Source organism: Python bivittatus, unplaced genomic scaffold, assembly GCF_059951505.1.
Source record: "Python bivittatus isolate LINGU-HERP-01145 unplaced genomic scaffold, Pbiv_v1 ctg000020_np1212, whole genome shotgun sequence".
Lineage (NCBI taxonomy): Eukaryota > Metazoa > Chordata > Lepidosauria > Squamata > Pythonidae > Python > Python bivittatus.
Genome location: NW_028277030.1, coordinates 27,512,867 through 27,534,755, shown reverse-complemented (window position 1 = coordinate 27,534,755; position 21,889 = coordinate 27,512,867). Strand labels below are relative to the sequence as shown.

At 36.8% G+C, this 21,889-nt stretch overlaps 1 protein-coding gene across 4 annotated transcripts in view; it reads right to left on the bottom strand.

Moving 5' to 3' along the window:
* KIDINS220 (kinase D interacting substrate 220) overlaps positions 1 to 21,889 on the bottom strand; it is a 75,457-nt gene that overhangs the window by 18,470 nt on the left and 35,098 nt on the right. For all 4 annotated transcript variants that reach the window (XM_088136470.1, XM_088136459.1, XM_088136462.1 and 1 more), the window contains exons 17-23: positions 20,581 to 20,870; positions 19,812 to 19,952; positions 18,847 to 19,090; positions 18,200 to 18,288; positions 14,925 to 15,069; positions 13,675 to 13,837; positions 519 to 697 (exon numbers count right to left, since the gene is read on the bottom strand). In XM_088136470.1, the coding sequence (XP_087992596.1) occupies positions 519 to 697; positions 13,675 to 13,837; positions 14,925 to 15,069; positions 18,200 to 18,288; positions 18,847 to 19,090; positions 19,812 to 19,952; positions 20,581 to 20,870 (1,251 nt within the window). The remainder of the gene's footprint in view (positions 1 to 518; positions 698 to 13,674; positions 13,838 to 14,924; positions 15,070 to 18,199; positions 18,289 to 18,846; positions 19,091 to 19,811; positions 19,953 to 20,580; positions 20,871 to 21,889) is intronic.

The following is a 21,889-nucleotide window of genomic DNA, read 5'->3' as shown; positions in this document are numbered from 1 at the left end:
AAGAAGCTTCAAATAGATACATAAGGATTTTTGTTTTATTATTTAAAACCATGCAGAGACATTATTAAGAGGAATGTTTTACTTGAAAAAAACCCATAATCAATTTCTCTACAAAAAACATTTTCTACATTATCAGTACTGTAAGATTTTATATAGTAACTACTAGGGCTATATGAACTGTTGCAAGTGTGAGCTCTCAGTTGCTTCACAAAGCAACTGACACATCTCTCCAAAGTAAACAGTAAGTAATGGGGGCTAAGAAGACAACCAAAAATATAAGATACCTGCAAGAATGTACATCTAACTGATATATGGACTAGAGAAAGTAAACAAGGCTATAATATTTTATAAGCAATTAACAACACATCATTAATTATTGGAAAGATAAATCCTATTGTAAATAATGATTGCATATAAATTTGTTCTGATACATTTAAGTGAAATTTGGGAACTTAGAAAAAGTGTTTTGCTAGTAATATTAAAATCATTTATTGTGTAATTAATTGATAATACATTACCTGCAATAATTTCTCGTAGTTTGGGATCAAGATTCACTGTACATGGTAAAAAGGTTTTTACATCTCGTGCTATAAGGACTGGAGTTCGTGATGACAAAAATACTTCAAAATTTCGAATATCACCATCAATTTCTAGCAAAGGTTCAACATCTTTAGTTGTTGGAATATTCTTTGAAATTCTGAAGAAAGCAAAAGAAGTTCCAGATTAGAAACTCTTGTCTAATATGGTTTACATATATATGATGTGTTTCTTTTAAATCTGGCTGAAGAAGTTTATTTCAGAATTCTTATTTATCTATCTTGACATTTTAAAAACTGTATTTGAAATTGTAAACAACTGTATATGTGAAGCCAAACTTTCTTCAAGTCATCCATAAATTGAACCTATAAACAGAGCAAAAAAATTCTTATATTCCATCTATGCAACCATGCCTGAAATTAGTACAAATATAATTAAGACAGAGAACAAAGAGTTAAATGTGTCAACCATCTGATTTTTGTCAAACAAGACTCCAAAAAGAAAAGGAGCTAAAGACTTAAATGAAAAACCACAGCTGAGAAGTCACATGAAGCAAATTAGCTGAATTTTAATGCCAGCTCTGCTTAAAACTGAATGTGAATAGTGTTCTGCGTATGTCAAACAATGCTTCTGTTCAGAAGCCAATAGCCTACGGATGGTTTATACATCAAAATCTCTATTCTAACCTTTTGAGCTTAATACATTAAGCTATTCTGCTAAAAAATATTCATGTAAATTATGAACTTTTACACACAAAAAAAGTCACTTCTGCCAAAAAAAAAAAAAAAAGTGCCACAATCAACCAAGACATATCTATAAAGAGATTTAGAGCTGACCTTGGGGAAGATATGAGAGAGCTGTTAAGGGGAAAAGGAAGAAGTCATTAAGAAGGACTTGGAGAGGAGATTACACAGTCCAGAGACTGACGGAAGCATGAGAGAGAAACTCAAAATAACCCCACCTTGATTCTGTTTAGTATAATATGGGCCATGGAGAAACTTGGGCAAGTTCCAGCATTCCTGGAATCCCTCCAGCATCTGTTTCTTGACTCGGCCTACCCCAAAGGGCTTACAATATCATAACAAAGAAAAGTGGCATAGTTCAGTTTTAACCACAAAAAACCAATCCTCCAACTGATGAAAAATGCCAAAGCAAGTAAAGACATCTTTAACACCATAGACAAACCAACAATGACCTATGGCTGCAAAGTGTGATACCTAAGAAAATCAAAGGGGGAGAAATTTCAAGTAACACAGTGTGCAACAGAAAGGTGAGTACAGAACACAGAAATTCATCCAAAATTTTAATGATGTCATCAAAGTAGCACAAAAATGAAAATAGGAATGGGAAGGGCATGGCATATGCATGCACAGCATCAGACGGGCCTGAAAGATGACATACTTGTGGCCCTACAACTTTACAGGCTTGTAAGGTTGGCTCGGCCCCCTTCATGGATCACTGCCTTGTCGTGGCGAAGGGGCTTGCGTAACTCAGTGAAGCCATGAGCTATACCGTGCAGGGCCACCCAAGACGGACAGGTCATGACAGAGAGTTCTGACAAAATGTGGTCCACTGGAGAAGGAAATGGCAACCCACTCCAGTATCCTTGCCAAGAAAACCCCATGGACAATGTTAAAAGGCTAAAAGATATGACGCTGGAAGATGAGCCCCTCAGGTCGGAAGGTGTCCAATATGCTACTGGGGAAGAGCAGAGGGCAATTCCAAGTAGCTCCAGAAAGAGTGAAGCGGCTGGGCCAAAGCCGAAAGGACGTTCAGCTGTGGATGTATCTGGAAGTGAAAAGAAGGTCCGATGCTGTAAAGAACAATATTATATAGGTTCCTAGAATGTAAGATCTATGAACCAAGGCAAGCTGGATGTGGTCAAACATGAGATGACAAGATTGAACGTCGACATCTTGGGAATCAGCGAATTGAAATGGACGGGAATGGGTGAATTTAATTCAGGTGACCATTATATCTACTACTGTGGCCAAGAAACCCTTAGAAGAAATGGAGTTGCACTCATAGTCAATAAGAGAGTGGGAAAGGCAGTAATGGGGTACAACCTCAAAAACGACAGAATGGTCTCAGTACGTATCCAAGGCAAACCATTCAACATCACAGTAATCCAAGTCTATGCCCCAACCACTGATGCCGAAGAAGCTGCAGTTGACCAGTTCTATGAAGACCTACAACACCTTCTACAACTAGCACCAAAAAAAGATGTCCTTTTCATCATAGGGGATTGGAATGCTAAAGTAGGAAGTCAAGGAGTAATCGGAATAACAGGCAAGTTTGGCCTTGGAGTACAAAATGAAGCAGGGCAAAGGCTAATAGAGTTCTGTCAAGAGAACAAGCTAGTCATAGCAAACACGCTTTTCCAACAACACAAGAGACGACTCTACACATGGACATCACCAGATGGTCAATACCGAAACCAGATTGATTATATACTTTGCAGCCAAAGATGGAGAAGCTCTATACAGACAGCAAAAACAAGATCGGGAGCTGACTGTGGCTCAGATCATGAGCTTCTTACTGCAAAATTTAGGCTTAAATTGAAGAATGTAGGGAAAACCACTAGACCACTCAGGTATGACTTAGATCATATTCCTTGTGAGTACACAGTGAAGGTGATGAATAGATTTAGAGGATTAGATTTGGTAGACAGAGTGCCGGAAGAACTATGGACAGAGGTCCGTAACATTGTACAGGAGGCAGCAACTAAAACCATCCCAAAGAAAAAGAAATGCAAGAAAGCAAAATGGCTGTCTGATGAGGCTTTACAAATAGCTGTGGAAAGAAGGAATGCGAAAAGCAAGGGTGAAAGGGAAAGATATAAGCAACTGAATGCAGATTTCCAGAGAATAGCAAGGAGAGATAAGAAGGCCTTCTTAAATGAACAATGCAAAGAAATCGAAGAAAACAATAGAATGGGGAAGACTAGAGATCTCTACAAGAAAATTGGAGATATGAAAGGAACGTTTAGTGCAAAGATGGGCATGATAAAGGACAAAAAAGGCAGGGACCTAACAGAAGCAGAAGAGATTAAGAAGAGGTGGCAAGAATACACAGAAGAACTATACAAGAAAGATCTTAATGTCCCTGATGTCCACGCTGGTGTGATCACTGACCTTGAGCCAGACATCCTAGAGAGTGAAGTCAAGTGGGCCTTAGGAAGCATTGCTAACAACAAAGCTAGTGGAGATGACAGTATTTCAGCTGAGTTATTTAAAATACTAAAAGACGATGGTGTTAAAGTGCTGCACTCAATATGCCAGCAAGTTTGGAAAACGCAACAGTGGCCACGGGATTGGAAAAGGTCAGTTTACATTCCTATTCCAAAGAAGGGCAATGCCAAAGAATCGCACAATTGCACTCATTTCACATGCTAGCAAGGTTATGCTCAAAATCCTACAAGCTAGGCTTCAGCAATACATGAACCGAGAACTACTGGATGTACAAGCTGGGTTTCGAAGAGGCAGAGGAACTAGAGATCAAATCGCCAACATTCGCTGGATCATGGAGAAAGCACGAGAGTTCCAGAAAAATATCTACTTCTGCTTCACTTACTATGCAAAAGCCTTTGATTGTGTGGATCACAACAAACTGTGGCAAATTCTTAAAGAGATGGGAGTACCAGACCACCTTACCTGTCTCCTGAGAAATCTGTATGCGGGCCAAGAAGCAACAGTTAGAACCGGTCATGGAACAACCGAATGGTTCAAAATAGGGAAAGGTGTACGACAAGGCTGTATACTGTCACCCTGCTTATTTAATCTATATGCAGAGTACATCATGAGAAATGCCAGGCTGGAAGAATCACAAGTCGGAATTAAGATTGCAGGGAGAATCATCAACAACCTCAGATATGCAGACGATACCACCCTAATGGCAGAAAGTGAAGAAGAACTAAAGAGCCTCTTGATGAGGGTGAAAGAGGAGAGTACGAAAGCTGGCTTGAAACTCAACATTAAAAAAACTAAGATCATGGCATCTGGACCCATCAATTCCTGGCAAATAGAAGGGGTAGAAATGGAAGCAGTAACAGACTTCATTTATTTGGGCTCCAAGATCACCGCAGACGGAGACTGCAGCCATGAAATTAAAAGACGCTTGCTCCTTGGGAGGAAAGCTATGGCAAACCTAGATAGCATATTAAAAAGCAGAGACGTCACCTTGCCGACAAAGATCCGCATAGTCAAAGCTATGGTTTTTCCAGTAGTAATGTATGGCTGTGAGAGCTGGACCATAAAGAAGGCTGAGCGCCGAAGAATTGATGCCTTTGAACTGTGGTGCTGGAGAAGACTCTTGAGAGTCCCCTGGACTGCTAGGAGGTCAAACCAGTCAATCTTAAAGGAAATCAACCCTGATTGCTCATTGGAAGGATCGATAATGAAGCTCAAGCTCAGATACTTTGGTCACCTAATGTGAAGAGAGATCTCTTTGGAGAAGACCCTGATGCTGGGAAAGATTGAAGGCAAAAGGAGAAGAGGACAGCAGAGGATGAGATGGTTAGATAGCATCACTGAAGCAATGAGCATGAAATTGAGCAAACTCAGGGAGGCAGTGAAGAACAGGAAGGCCTGGCGCAATATGGTTCATGGGGTCATGAATAGTCGGACACGACTTAACGACTAAACAACAACAAAGGTTGGCTACCTCTGAGATGAAGAGAGAAAATACAGAAAAACCACAAATCCCAGCTGGAACACTCTAGCACTGGCTGTATGAAATAGAAATACTTGTTAATATTGTTGCTTCAGGCAGTGAATCTACCCAAATAAATACAGGTAGTCCTCACTTAATGACTGTTCCTTCAACAACAGTTCAAAGTTACGACGGCCTTGGAAAAAGTGCTTTATGACTTGTATTTACAACCGTCACAAACCATTGCACCACCCCTGCAGTCACATGATCGCAATTTGTGACCATTTTTACAAGTCATTAAGCAAATCACTGCAGTCATTAAGTGAATGTGGTCATTAAGCAAACCATGTGGTCATTTATTTATTTATTAAATTTCTCACCCGCCCATCTCCCCCCGATGGGGGAACTCTGGGTGAATTCCAGCAAAGTGAATTCCAGCAAAAAAGTCCACTGGGGAAGCTGGATTCACTTAACATCACAATTTGCTTAATGACCACATGATTCGCTTAACGACTGTGGTGATTTGCTTAATAGCCATTGTAAAAATGGTTGTAAAATCGGGTCTGGCCACATGGTGACTCACTTAATGACCACCCCATTTAACAACCAGTTTTACAGTTCCTATTGGGGTTATTAACCAAGGACTACCTGTATACAGTTTTCAGTTACACAGTTATAATTAAATAATTAAGTATCTATCAAACTCAAACTTCTGAGACTGAACGACTATTTAATTATAAGAACTGAAGGAGAAAAGTATGCATTTCATGCAATATGAGTTAGTATGCAGTGTCTGAAAACTGTATAAACAGAAGCCAAAGATAATGCCCGACCTATATCTCCAATGTACTGAACAGCTATGGAGACATTCTAACTCACAAAATGTACACTACAATCCTGCAGAAAACTACCAAAAAGACTTGAAATCTCTTGATACAGTTGACAGGTCAAAGGTAGTCACTGTAGGCAAATACTGGAATTATAAGTAAATTTGAGGCCACCTATAGGAAGCTCCCCTGCTGCAGAGTTTCCATAATGGTCGAAGAAACACAATAGTCACTAATCAAATACTGGAAAATAAGAGAACAGAACTAAATCCATGGATAAATTAAAAATGCTAGTTATTCCAAGGTAAGAAACTAGATATCATTGGACCAAAAGGAAAGATTAAGGATATGCTGTAATAATGTGTTTTATATTATTGATATTGAAGTCAATTTAGAAATTCAGTGAATACAATATGGCAACAAACATTAAGTAAATTAAAGTTATCAGAATATCTGCAAAGTAGGCGCAAAGCAATGGAAACCCCGCCTCCTGCGCGCGCCAGCTGGGCTCTGCTCTAGGAAGGAGGTTCTGATAAACCACTTCCGAAACACTTGCCTTGAAAACTGCAAGGACTCATCCAAGCAGTCACTGCAGAGTCGGTAACGACTGAGCGCAGATTAAAAAAAAAAAAGGCATTAATATGAGAAATGTCATACCACTGAAGTATCAGAATACTAGAACATAAAAAGAAAAAAGAGTAAAATAGCTCAAAATACACACACACAGACACACACATATTATTTCTGGTGGTCAAACAAAGCAATTAGTGAAAATTGGATATATTTTAATGCAATCTGAGGAAGCAAATGTGATGAACAAAAAAAGAAATTGACTAATTAAAAAGTACACATCCAAATATCAGTGTCTCAGTTGAGCTAGAATTCAGACATAACAAATGAGACAGCAAACCAGAATTTTAAATAGAAGCAACTAGAGGCCCTCTATTTTTTTTTCCCCAGGAGAAAGTAGTACAATGTGATTGATGGTTGCAAAAAACAGTAGGCCATCATAAACGTATGACCATTCATGTCCACTGTCTTTGGCTTACTGAGCTAATTTCTTCAGATGAAGCTGAAGTATAAATTAGCCATTCAGGAAGACACTGATCCCAAACATGTATGTCTATAAGATAACAGATGAAGAAAAACAAGTCCAATGTTCTGGAACAGCCAAGTCAAAGTTGAGGCTCAAACCTCTCAGAAATGCTGTGGCAAGAACTGAAATGAGCAGCTGATTACCAATTACAGGAAGTATTTGGCTGCACTTACTGCGGCTAAAGGTGGCATAACCAGTTACTGAAACTAAAGGGGCGATTACTTTCCCACACTGCCACACTGCATTATTGGATTACTTTTTTTATGAAATATATGAAACAAGTATCTAATTTTAGTGTTATTTGTTAACTCATGTCCCATGTCCACTAGGACTCAAACAAAGCTCTGAAACATTCAATGGCAAAGACATGCAAAATTCAGAACTGTACATATTTCACAGATCTATATGTATACTTGGAACTATATTGTTGTTTTATTATACTGTAAACTGTAATGAGCTTACAGTATAATAAAATAACAATATAGTTGCAAAGGAGCAAAAACAAAAAAAAAAGAATAAGCTTAAGAAAAAAATTGCCATGAGGCTTTGTACCAGGCAACTTATGAAAACCAAATGGTTATATTCCCAGCTCTATAAAATATGGGACATATTAATAAAATTCATTAAAACTCCCCCCTCCTTAGAAAATTGTCCATGAAAGTGGAGAACCTTTCTCAATAAAAATAAATAAATAATCAGGAATTCCAACCAGCAATTGGAAGAATTTTCCAGTAAGTCACCATGAACTGCATCCAATCCAACATTCATGCAAGGACACTTATACTTCCTTAACTGAAATCACAGAATGAATTTAATTTGGATGATATCCACATTGTTTAAACCATATCAAAATTATTTTAATAAAATTAATGCATTTCCCCATCTCTCAATAGTTTAAACACAAAGCTGATTAAGCTATCTAAAAACAGAAAACCACTACCGCCATCTGCTGGAAAGCAACTCATGACATACAGTATATTGTCCACATGTTCTCTTTTTTAAAAGGTATGTTAAAACTCTAAAAAAACAATTTACATAGAATGCATAATTATTACGTTTCTAAATGCAACAGTGCAAAAGCAGATAGAAAATACTTAAATTTTCATTTCAGCTTTTTCTCAGTTATGTATACATTAACAACAGCAAAAAAAAGATTGAGACAAAGGCTTTTAACTGAACATGTAATTGCAGCAAAATTACAATAGTAATTGTCCCAATTAAAGTAACCCTAAATGAACAGTTTGTCATCTTAATGTTCCAATAGTTTATATAAGGATCTACTTAATTAGATGAAATTGCTTTCTAATGTTAGTATCCAGTGTCATTTGTTAAAAGTTGAACAATTTAGAAAATAATTTAACAAAAGCGACTTCACTAAACACCAAGAACCAACATTTTCTTTTTACAGATGAATAAGGCATACAGATATATCCTCAAATTGCTGTAAAAATAAATGAGGCTTTTATGGGGAAAAATGAAGTTTAAATCTAGTGCTAAAAATCCTTCTGATTTTTTTTTACAGATTCACATTTATTTCACAAAAACTATGTATTTAAACTATCCTTTATTAGTGCAATATAAAACTGTTTTCAAATTATAACAAACCAGTAGATTTCATTTGAATTAGAAATATTACAATTTAAATAATTATTCATGTCAATGGCTAACAGAGCATAAGGAACATGTATAAAAACAGCAAATACCATTTTTTTTTAAAAAAATATCACACATGTATACTTCCCTGTCTTTCAGGATCAAGCTTTCAGAAGACCAATTAAAAATAAATGAGCAAAGTACAAAACAAAACATTTTAAAACTAGTAATTTTGGAATGGAAACATAAAAATGGATAGGTATATCAAAATGTGTCTATGAAGCCATGGCATTTATTGACACATCTGAAGATATTATATTTACATGGCAAACATCATGGGTTACACTAAATATCTTAATGAAAATATTCTTATTGTGAGAGCAATGTTTTCAAGAAGTCAACACCTTCTCTGAAACCCAATTTTGTTCACATTGTTTAATTTGGCTTACTTTGAGTGGTGTTTGTTTCAACATCAAGAATAGTGATATCACCTAAGATCTAATTATGTGATAACACTGAGATAAGAAGCTAAGAACGAGCTTTGTGCTTCATGTTAAATACAAGTGCCACTACATCATTGGAGCTGGGCAGAAGAACATATTCATATGGTTTCAAGCCTCTTATGAAAAAAAAATAAACCACAGAGAGATATTCAATTCATAAGGGCCAAAGGGTGGGCTCACAAACAGCTCCTTCCTCAATTTTGGCTTAGCCCTAAATTCATCATGATGGATTTCTACTATTTAACTTGTGCCGATAAAAAGAAAAATACAAGAAGGTTCCAATACTAAATTCAGACAGTTACAAACAGAAATAATGCAAATACTAAACACAAATACAAACCTTTAGCTAGCCAGTTACCTGATACTTTCCTGATACCCTACATCCCAAAATATTTTTTGGGGTTTTTTTGTTTTGTTTTCCTAATATGGAGCTATTGTTACAACATTAAAATAAATCTTTAGATCCACAATCAAGTTCTTACTCAGCCATGAAGCTTATTGGGTGACTGAGCCAATCTTTATCACTCAGCCTAACCACTAACATGCGAATACATTCTACCTCAGTTTCTTGGAGAAAAGGCAGAACATAAATAAATAAAATAAAAATCTGTGAAATGAAAACATGAAAACACCAACTGCTTCCAGTGCTCAGAATCTCAAAACCTTAAATGTCATGCAGATAAATGTAGATGACATTTAAATGTTTGGTAAATGAAATAGTGTCTCATATATTCCTAGCTGTTCATGAAATATGATGGGTAACAAAAGCCATAGTAATCCAGCAACATAAAATTAACACATTATCCATCTGTTAACTAAATCACACGCCTCAAAAGTTATCTCAAAACTGACAAATCTTCTAATGTAACCATTGGACATTAGTAAGCACTCAGTTGGAGGGAGGGCCACAAGTAACAGACAGACTGCTTGCTGTTTGAACCTAACATAGAACAGGAAAATGATCCAGAATTGTTCACAAATTACAAATGAACTTGGTTCACATTTAGCTTAGGATTGTCAGTTTGTGGTTTCCTCGAGTTGTGACATTGCATCTGCATAAGAAATGTCTGTCAGTATCAGTATTTTTAATTATTCATAAATTGCAAACCATAAAAGTAACCCTCAACATCCTTTTAAGAAAATTTATTTGGGAAGGTAAAGCACCTAGAATCTTCCTTTCTAACCTACATTTGTCTATGACAGATGGGGATTTTGATCTTCCAGATTTTCAGAAATATCACTGGGCTTACATTTTAGAATCAATATTTTATTGCAATGATTTGGGGGGGAAGGGAGAGAGATAGTCATTATGGGCTAAACTGAAAAGTTATTGAACTTAGCCATTTAAAAGTTGATCGTTTTTAGGTACAAAGTTTACTAGGGCTAATTTAGCGTTTCCAACTTTGCTAGTGGTAAGACATAATTGAGCCCTGCTAGGTAATGGGTTTAATTTTGATATGGAATCTCATGAATATTTAATTCTCTGACATAACTCTGCTGTAAAAACTGGTGGTAAAACTTTTTCCTCAAAAGAATGGATGCACAAGGGTATAATTACATTAGGCCAATTATTGTTTAATGATTTCTTTAAATCTTTTCAGCCTCTGCAAACAGCATTTTCTTTACCATCAATTCAACAATGGAGATATATCCATGTTTTCACAGCTAAATACAGACCTGATGCTTTAGCAGCTTCTAAAGTATCTGATACATTATTAATACTGAAAAATTCAATTTCAGAATCCAACCCTGCTTTTTTCTGTTGTCAAAAGTTAAAGGAACAGTTTAAAATATCCATAACAAATAAACAAGAAGCTTGCAGTCAAGAATTGGAAACTCTGGTTCTTTCAAGCCAATGGACTCAAGTTTTAAAAAACACTACGTTTATGACCTGTGATTTAAAGTTGAAATTAATCCATCAAAAAGATTGTTTTTCATATCTACTGGACACCATCTAGAATGTTTTGTAAAGAATGGACTAATTATTTGTGCTGGTGTTGCAAGAAATTTGAGGGCAAATTAACACATATGTATAGTCATGTTCTTCCTTGTACCTCTTTTGAAAAAATGTTATACAATATGTTGACAGAATTGTTGTGAAAAATCTGTTTTTAAAGATAAGCATATTGAACTGAATTATACAGCAACTACTTGGAATTTAACATGTTCAAAACAAAGAGGGGTTTTTCGTGCTTTAACAATAGCAAAAAGAATAATTCTTAGAAGATGGGAAAATATTGCAATTCCATATATAAAGGACTGCATTTCAGAGATGCGTGATTTAGCAATTTTTGTGAAAACTATATATTTTGTTAATCAGAAAATTAGAAAATGTCACACTATCTCTTCCTTTGGAAAAAAATTTGGACAGGATTGCTGAACATTGGAAGTTTAGTTTTCCCTTTTAAAGATTTACAAAATCAGGTGAACTTGGGATATAGCTGCAGCTACAGATTGTTTTTTTATGTGTTTACTTGTTGTGTATTTTTTCCCCTTCCTCTTTGGTACTGTTCATTTTTATTTTGTGTATGTTTGTTTGAAAATGGATTAATAAAAACTACTCAAATATTTTTTAAAAACCCTCAACTTTAATTTTTTTTAAGTTTCAGATCTGAGATTAACATACACAGTCTATCAAACTTGTAAATAAGCATCAGTATTACATGAGAGGCTTCTCAATCAAAATAACCAGTTGTATGAGTGCCATCTACTGGAAAAAGCAAAACAGTTACAGTATTTAAAAGATACTTGGGATAATGATTGTTCATATTTATTTTAAAGTAAGTTTCTTTCAAGTCAGTGGAATCTTCTTCTGAACAGATATGAATGGGATTGTACTGTACTATATTCCAATTAGTCCTACTCAAGACTGCCAGTTGAAAGCAGTGCAGTAGATTCATACAGCAAAACAGCAAATACTATCAGTTCCAGTGTGGAAACCCTGTTTTTAATAGCTCTGTAACTGTAGCATCTCCCACATTATTTTCTTATCCTGTTGTTAACACTCTCCGTACCTCTGCTAGAGAAAAGCAACAAGCTCCATCTAGAGGCCCCCTTTTGTGGCAAGAGAACTCTTAGCCACCAAGATAATGAAGAAATCCCAGTAAGTTTCAATAGAAAACTCTTGTTAACCCAGTCCTACAGATAACTTGCTTGAGCCTACTGAACAGTTAATTTGAATACATAAAACAAGAAGAAATTACCTGATCAATTTTTATAAAGTTGGTACAGATATGACAACCTATCTGTCTGTCTCTATGATACCCTCTCAATCTTACCTACTGAACCTATAATAACAATTCTCACTGTTAATTCTAAGAACACTTTTGGTGTAGCTGTAGAAGCACAGCATGTACAGCTAGGTAATTTCATATAAAATATAACAAAATAACAACTAAATTACAACTGGTCCAAATGTGGTATCAATATATTTAAATGAAATAGTTTGTATAAACTCTAACAGGCATTTTTCAACCTTTGCCACCTGAGAGCCATGCTAAATATTATGTTAAACATTTAACTGGGAAATATGACAGCTTCTTTCATTAATACTATGAATTAATAAACTCTTAATTTTCATAAGCATCACAGTATTCATTTCCCAATGTCTGTGCCTCAAAAAAAGGCTAGAAAAAATGCAGAAAAGGACACAAAGACTTGAAGCAATTTTTCTACCAGAAAAAATTGTTCAGTATGAGCCTTTTTTACTGTAAAAAGTAAATGAAGACATGGTCAAAGTATATAAAATTATGCATGATATGGAGAAAGTGAACAGATGTTATTCTTTCTTTCCTACTATACCAGAATCCAGTCAATTAATGAAACTGATTGATGACAACAGAAAAAAGAAAGTGCTTCTTAAAAAACAATAATTAAAAGACCCAATATGAGCTGCCAATCTGGGCAACTTTTTAAGGGGTCCAGATATCAGTGGCTATCAGCATAATTATTATGTGTTAATATCAGTAGAAGTATGCTTTTTCATACCACTTCGTACCACTTCCTGGTAAATGGAGCCTGGAAGGTTCTCTTGTACCAATGTGAAGTTCCTCTGATAACCTGGACTAAATAAGCCTTGGTTTGATCCAGCATTTTTTATATTCTTAACATATAACAACACATTTTAAAAGAAATTAAACATAATTCTGGATCTGAATTGTTGGACATTTGTTAAGCAAATTCTAAGACTTGGAAAGTTACTAGGGCTAAGGAAAAAACATGTACACATTTTGACATGAAACAAATATGTCATACTTTTTCCAGGATGCATGATTTCTGACCCCTGTCAAAGAGAAACACTCTTTTTCAAGAGCATTTTAAAAAATAGAATGTTGCTGTTTCATCTTGACAAATCAGACATTTGGACTAAATTTTACCTTCACTTCATATTTGGATTAGCCAGTAGAGACACTTGTTCTTCTTAAATGTTGGCTTCTTAACTATTCCCAACAGTCAAAATCGCACTTACCTCTCATAGATTGTTTTTAAAGTTAGTTGATCTGGAACACCTTCTGTTTCTTCCAAATACAATATAAGCCAGGATGTTCTGTATGGCCATTGCTCTGTTAAGTTGATCCAGCTTGCCAGCCTATCCCAGTTGAAAGTGATCTGATTAGCTCTCAATAAACGCCCTATGTAGTTGAAGAAGTTATATGCTTAGCAACATGGTTCACATTCCCACAAAATAATGACAGTATAATGACAATAATAGTACAAGATTTCCTAACAAGAATTTGATCACATCTCAGCTTCAAAGTCATTCTGTTCTCTTCTGAAGTAACTGCCTACCATAGCAAACCAGTCACAGTATTTTAATACAAATATATGAGGACTGACTATGTGAGTATCAATAAGGAATTTTATTTTGCACTACTCACAACCACTAACAGTCTAAGTACTGAAATTTCACAACAGAGATTTGTCATCCCAACTACATGCTTGCACTATAAGTCTAGTGGATTTGTTTTAACAATCCAGACATTTTAAAAATGTGGGAGTAAACATTTCTGCATATTTTTCCAAAGTTTAATGCAATGTTCAAATGCTGCATTTTGTACCTGATACTTTTTAATTCAGACCCATGCTTCCGTTCCTGGAATAGTCTCACTGGAAGAGGGAGAAGTTATTCCTCCTGAGCATGCCCCCACCCCAATCTTCTACCACAGCTGGATATCCTTCTGAAAGGATAGATGTACAGGGAGTCCAGAAGGAAGTGGGAACCATCTCCTTCTCTCTTGAAATGGAGAGAGCTTGTATTTATTCCACAAATAAACTTTCATTCACAGAAGGGAGAATTTGTTATCTAGGTTATTTTCATGATAATTTAAGAGGACATTTGTCCAACAAATAAAAAATCCGTAATCATTTTGAGTTGTTTTCAGCTGACTTCACTTGATAAGAGAAAAGCCTGACATTCTTAATTAAGATACAATTATGCCAATTATGCAGTACTTTTTAAACAAAAGCATATTCTGCCACCATAATGCTACCATACTTTGGAAGGTTTGTGAGACACAAGTATTGTTTGCACATTTCTACTTTTAAATTGTCACATGAATAGTTTCTAATTCATGTAGTCTTTAATATTTCTTAATTTCATTACAGAGTGCAGAAGATTAGAAACAAGCTATACACTTATTCCCCAATACTAGACTGGCAAACTGTTTTCAGCATGAAGACCAAAGATTATAAATGTCTGGCACTGATAAATAAACATACCTGTCACAGAAACAATATTAAGCAATCGCCTCATTGTCTGTGGGCTAATATCACTGAACCAGTCTTCTGTAACCAACAGCTTGGTCAGATCAAAAGACATTTGACGTGTAATGGTACGCTGCATTTGCCTTCTTCTGTAGGTATCCTAATTTAAAAATAAAGGGAGGTGTACTTGCAGTATTTTCATTTTTAGTGTGGCAGGTGTGTTATTGGTATGCTCAGAAGCAGCTAACTGAAGTACTTAGAATCTTTTAACTCTTATTTCTCATCATGGGAAACTATTTTTGTAATATTTTTCATTTCTGAAACACCTGAAAAGATGTCTTAACTATATTCTACAATAGCACTGTATCAAACATAATACTCTTGAAATAGTCTCAGATATTGAGATATCGACCTTGTAAAAATATTTTTTTCAGACACAAAATGTTCAGCTTATACACCATATTATTTGTTTTGCATTAGTTTAGTGTGCTGTGTGAATCCAGTCAATTGTAGCTTATTCAACAAACCATGACTTAAGAAACCATGGCTATGCAGAAGTATCAACCATGTCATGTTGAGGATATACACCTCAAAAATTCTGTTTAAAAAAAAGGTGAAAAAGTTGCTCATACATCAGCAAGACCTTTCTCTTTTGCATAATTATGGTTCATATATGACCTCTATTTTAAAAAAAAAAACCTCCACAAAATAATAAAGAATTCAACAAAAAAAAAATTAAGTTTGAAAAGTAACCATCACAAACCAGCACAAAGTAACAGAATGGCGCTATCAATCATTGCGCAAATACATCCCAAAGCACATCAGCCATGACCACAAGTGGACAGATCAAGGAATCGGATCTAGCAAGGTGATTCTAAAACCAAGATGGTTCAATGGATCTTGCTAAATCCTCAACAAGCACTGTTACACGAGGAGACTCAAAAAGAAAGAAAGTGATGTCGCTCCATTTGTTGAATGGAAAGATTCACCCAACACTTCTACTATGGCATTTGCAGAGCCAGATAAAAACTCTGCTGTTTGCCACGTTATCTTAAAAAATTATTTTAGTGCTCTCAGAACATCACAGTATTTTGCTGTTAAATTCACTGTGCTTTTATGGTGTCATATTTTGTTGCTGGTTTTTATATTGTATTATTGTGTATTTATATTTCTAACCAGTCTGTACATCATATCGAGAACTGCAATTATTGAACAGTTTAACAGAGCTACAAATGCTCACGGATTTTTTTCAGAAACTCTTTAAACTTCTTCATGACTTCCCAAACATTACTGAACTTATTATTGGAGCTCTATATTATTAAACTCTGCTTTACTCTGAACATTTTGACTGTAATTTGCCATATCAGAAGTTCACCTACAATGCAGCATAGAAATATATTCAATAATAAATATGATTGCACTGAGTCAGATTAAGATCCCAAGGATCACTTTCAAGTAGTAATTTGCATCAGTAGGGAGGCCTTTTTTTTCTTCTTCTATCCAACAGAAAGTAAAAATTGTCAATAAAGTTGTAAGAGATACCAGAGACAGGGTCCTTGGGGCTGTGAGCTCAGCCACCTGCTCTTTAGATCCATGCCCCTCCTGGCTGGTTAAAGCAGCCCAGGGGGTGTTGTGTGAGTGGCTTCTAGCAATGGTTAATGCATCTTTGAGTGAGGGGGGTCATTCCCTTGCCTCTTAAGGAGCCTTGGTTCACTCCCTCCTCAAGAGGCCATCGCTAAACCCCACTCTACTGGCAATTTTTGTCCAGTATCTAACCTCCCCTTTTTGGGGAAGGTGATTGAGAAGTTGGTTGCACAATAGCTTCAGAAGACCTTGGATGAAGCAGATTATCTAGATCCCTTTCAGTCGGGATTCAGGCCTGGGTATGGGATGGAAACAGCATTGGTTGCACTTTTGGATGATCTGTGGTGAGAGTAGGATGGGGGTTGTGCTGTCCCCCCTCCTATTTAACATCTACATGAAACCGCTGGGTGAGCTCATCCATCACCATGGGGTGAGGTATCATCAGTATGATGATGATACCCAATTATACATCTCTGCCCCTGGCAAATTAAGCGATGCTATGAATGTCTTATCCCGGTGCCTGGAGGATGTGAGAGTCTGGATGGCGGAAAAACAGGCTTCAACCGAACCCTGGCAAGGCTGAGTGGTTTTGGGGCCTTATGGTGCTAGAGCTATGCTGTCTTTGGTACTGAATGAGGTTGCACTGCCCCAGACAGACCCTGTGCACAATCTGGGGGTCCTCCTGGACTCATGACTCCTGTTCAAAGAGCAGTTGTGGCTAGGAGGGCCTTTGCACAGCTTCGTGTTGTGCACCAGTTGCACCCATTCCTAGATCAGAGGGACCTATTCACTGTCACTCATGCCCTAGTCACCTCCTGTTTGGATTTCTGTAATGTGCTCTACGTGGGGCTGCCATTGAAGAGTATCTGAAAACTTCAGCTGGTGCAAAATGCAGCAATGCAGGCAGTTATGTGTGCCCCTAGGGCGGTACATGTTACACCTCTACTCCGCGAGCTGCATTGGTTGCCAGTTTGCTTCCAGGTCCAATTCAAGGTGCTGATTTTGATCTTTAAAGTCCTTCATGGCATGGGACCAGGTTACCTGAGGGACTGCCTCTCCCCAATTACATCTGTCCATCCTATCAGGTCTGGCAGGAAAGGCACGCTGCAAGTCCCGTCTGCCAGAGAATTACATTTGGCAGGTCCCAGGCTGCAGGCCTTCTCCTCCATGGCGCCTGCTCTTCTCCCCCTAGAAATGAGATTAGCTCCATCCCTCTTAAGATTCCGCAAGTCCCTCAAGACCTGGCTATGTGATGAGGCCTGGGGGTGCCAGGAGACCAGGGAGATTTTGCAATGGCTCCCTTATTAATTTTATCTCCTCCTGTTTTGTGTGCTTCTATAGTTTTTTATTTGTAATTATTTTTATGTATTTATTCTTTTTAATTGTTGTACGCCACCCAGAATCACCTATCTTTGTGTGAGATAGGTGGCTATATAAGGGAGGGAGGGGTAGGTAGGTAGGTAGGTAGGTAGGTAGGTAGGTAGGTAGATAGATAGATAGATAGATAGATAGATAGATAGATAGATAGATAGATAGATAGATAGATAGATTTCCTGGCTTGCATGCCAAATCTGTAGAAACACTCCGCTTGGAGGGTTTTTATCACATCTAAATTAGATCCAAAAAATCCCACTTACAGTATCTATTGGACAACTGTTTCGTGGAACATATCCAATATTTTTTTCCCATGCCTGCCAATATCTTACCCTTCTGTTGAGAGCTGTTTTGCTTCCAAGCTTAGTCACATCTCCCAGGCTATTCTGTGAAACTCTTCGATCAATGTCTTCATGAAATCCTAAAAACACTTTCTGATTAAAATGCAATTCTAAGATATTACACATTATTACCACCCCTAAACTGTACTGTCACACATAAACTGTACTGAACATTTATTTTTATTCAATTTATATCCTGCCTTTTTATTCATGTTGTTGTTCAGTCATTAAGTCATGTCCGAGTCTTCGTGACACCATGAACCATATCGCGCCAGGCCTTCCTGTCCTTCACTGCCTTCCTGAGTTTGCTCAGTTTCATGCTCATTGCTTCAGTGATGCTATCTAACCATCTCATCCTCTGCCATCCCCTTCTTCTTTTGCCTTCAATCTTTCCCAGCATCAGGGTCTTTTCCAAAGAGTCCTCTCTTCTCATTAGGTGACCAAAATATCTGAGCTTGAGCTTCATTATCAATTTTATTCACAGAATGCTCAAAGCAATATAAAAATACAGAAAAATTGAAAACTACCAATGAAAATAAATCTACTGTATATACACACATTCTCTCTCTCATTCATTCCAGCTAATACAAATAATCTAGTATTTAGATTATTGCTTATTTATAATTCTGCTACCATACCAGTACTATCTGTATATGGAACATCTCCATTTGTAGTTGCAGCCACCATCATCTTTTTAGCACTACTGAGTCCACGACTGTTAAGAAATACAGGTAAATGAACTATATTTCTCATGTAATCATGTCCATTTATATTTGAGTCTCTCAGTACACTGTTCAGATTCTGGTTAATTGCCTTGATAATGATATGAGGGTCACTAGCAAAAATGGCAATAAATGGGCCTTTCGAAAAAAGGACTCGAACCTGTGAAAAGAAAAGAAAACAAATTAAACCAGTAAAGGCAAAAAGGGGGGGAGGGAGGGAGGTCACAACTAGCTCAGGGCACAACCATTATGTAGTACTTCTGGATGAAAGATGTCTCATTGCTGTTTTCTCCTGATTCCATACACTACAAGTAGTGTAGTATGCATGAAAAATCACTCACATTTTGTGATTTGTGGCACACTTGCCTACCACTATAAACATTTAAATATTTCTTAAGACACAAAAGGTTTGGCAGGCAATGCATGTGAAACACAGGTTTCATTAAATCCAAGGGACTGCCTGGACAATGGAGCTTTTCTTGAATTGGATGCAGCCTACAAACTGTTCCTGAGATGGCTTAAGACATGGCTCAAAGAACTGTGGCATGGAGTAAGAAACAGGAGGGCCTCTGCTAATCCACTATCACTCCATTAATCTACTATCACTTTAAAATTAGCATGTCTGTGTGTTTATAAATAATTTTATAAATTTCTACTTGGGAATAAGTCCTCTGAATCCACCAAGAGGTTTCCAACAAAAACATGCACGGATTTGAACTGCAAGTCCCACTGAAAGCAATGAAACAAGTAGTTATAACTAATTTGTTCCACTTATTTAAGGATTTACTTAGCTATCTGAATTAAAGCCAATTCTCAGAATATTTCCAATGTCTTGTCTCCCAGTCACATTTGAAAAGCAAACCAATTAGAAATATACTTACTGTATCAAGCATCTGTAAAACTTTGTCCTGTTCACATGCATCCAATCCATCAATAATTACTACAAGCCTGGTTTGATTCTGAGTAAAGCTATCTATAGTTTTTGCCATTTTTGCCATCAGCTCTACTTCACATTTAAGAACCTACAAAAATCAAAATACTCTTAACATGTCAATCCTACAAACATGTTAATAGAGGTAAACTTCTTTTCAGTAGGGCTCTAATTTAAATGCCATAGATACAATTTTTTTTCCAGTATTTAGAGTAGTTAAATCTTTTGAGTCATTTTACTCATATAAAGTTTAGTTATCTAGCTGATAAACTGCTTTATTCTTATGAGTCCCTATAATTAATTACAAGTTAAACTACACTAGGGAAGTGCAAAACTCACTGATTCAGGAACGTTCCAGAGACCCCCTAGACCAATCTATTCCTCCTCCACACCATGTTGTTCCAGGAAGGCTTGTCACACAATTTCCAGAACTACATCATCCAAACCAGAAGTGGTTCAACATATACTGAGGCAATCTGCCTCTGAAACAGGCCTGTTTCCTTTAGAAAAATATATGCAGGACACTTTGAACCAGTGGGGTTCAAAGTTTGGGGGATTTACTTCTGGAAACTACCTTACTGGCCCCATAACAGCATGGTCTAGAGGGGTAACCAAATGTTCTGCAGTTCTCTGGAACATTTCATTCTCAAATTGTGAGTTCCACAGATCCTTAAACAAAACTCATACAGTTCAAAACTGCTATATTATATAATACTTACTTTCATAAATCCTTCACTCTTCAGCTTGTGTAGTTTTGAAGCAGCATTGTGAAGCCGTTTTCTCTGTGAATTTAAGATGGAGTCCATCACTTGCCACCACGTGCGACAGTTCAAGATAAAGCTCAAACCCACAATGCATACAAATGAAATCAGAATAGCATTCACTGTCATGTTTTCAGGATTCACTTTAAAATAAGCTATAAGAGTGATCCCAGCAACAATGCAGCTCAAAATGAAGAGGAAGATAACAAAGGATGGGAGACAACAAGTTTTCTTCCATTTCTTTTTACCTAGAAGACAAACCAGCAACTAGTAAACACACTTCTCCTACACTTAGCAGAAAATTCAAGTACCATAAATTCTACATAATTTATATTCTGCCTTCTTGCTTACAAGACACTCAAACCAACTAGCAATGAAAAAAAAATTTAAATCTCACAAAAAAGTTAAAATAATTACTATTGGTAATCAAATTAAAAACCCTAGCTAAAGAGAAAGGTCTAACCTTTCCTGCAAACAGAAAGAATGGGCTGAATTTAACTCCAGTATTCTGTAAGTTGGATGTGATATAAGAAAAGGCCTACTTCTGATTGCTTAACAAATGAACCTCATAAAATTAGGATGATTTTAAGTGAGACTATCCTGCTGCCATTAATATCCAAGCAGATTAATACATACAGTAAATACCACGTTTAACTGAAATGTGACCCTAATAATAAGACAATCCTCCACTCCCAGGAAAATAGGAAATGAGATTGGACAGATAGTTGCTAAGCAACATGGGCATAAGGCGCAATGTCATGTGACCATGCCAACTTACAACAGCAGTTCCAGCAGTCCCAATTGCCTTCATTTGGTGAATCCCATGTGGTTGCACCATCCCATGATCACGTGATCGCCATTTGTGACTTCCTGCCAGCTTCCCCATTGACTTTGCTTGCTGGAAGCCAGCAGTGAAGGTCACAAATGGTGACCATGTGACCGCGGGATGCTGTGACATAATTGCAACCCAACTGCTGAGCACCCAAATCATGATTACGAGACTGTGGGGATGCTATGATGGCCGCAACTATAAGGACCCATCATAAGTACCTCTCATTCAGCGCCATCGTAACTTCAAATGCTCACTGAATGAGTGGACGTTAAACGAGGACTACCTGAATACAACTCCAGTGCACTGTCCAACTAAAAACAACCCTGGAGATTTTTCCCCTAACAAATATATGAATATAATACATTTCAATTGCTCTTATGTCTAGATAAGTATTCACAGACAACTACTGTATTAAACTGGGGATAGTTACTCTAT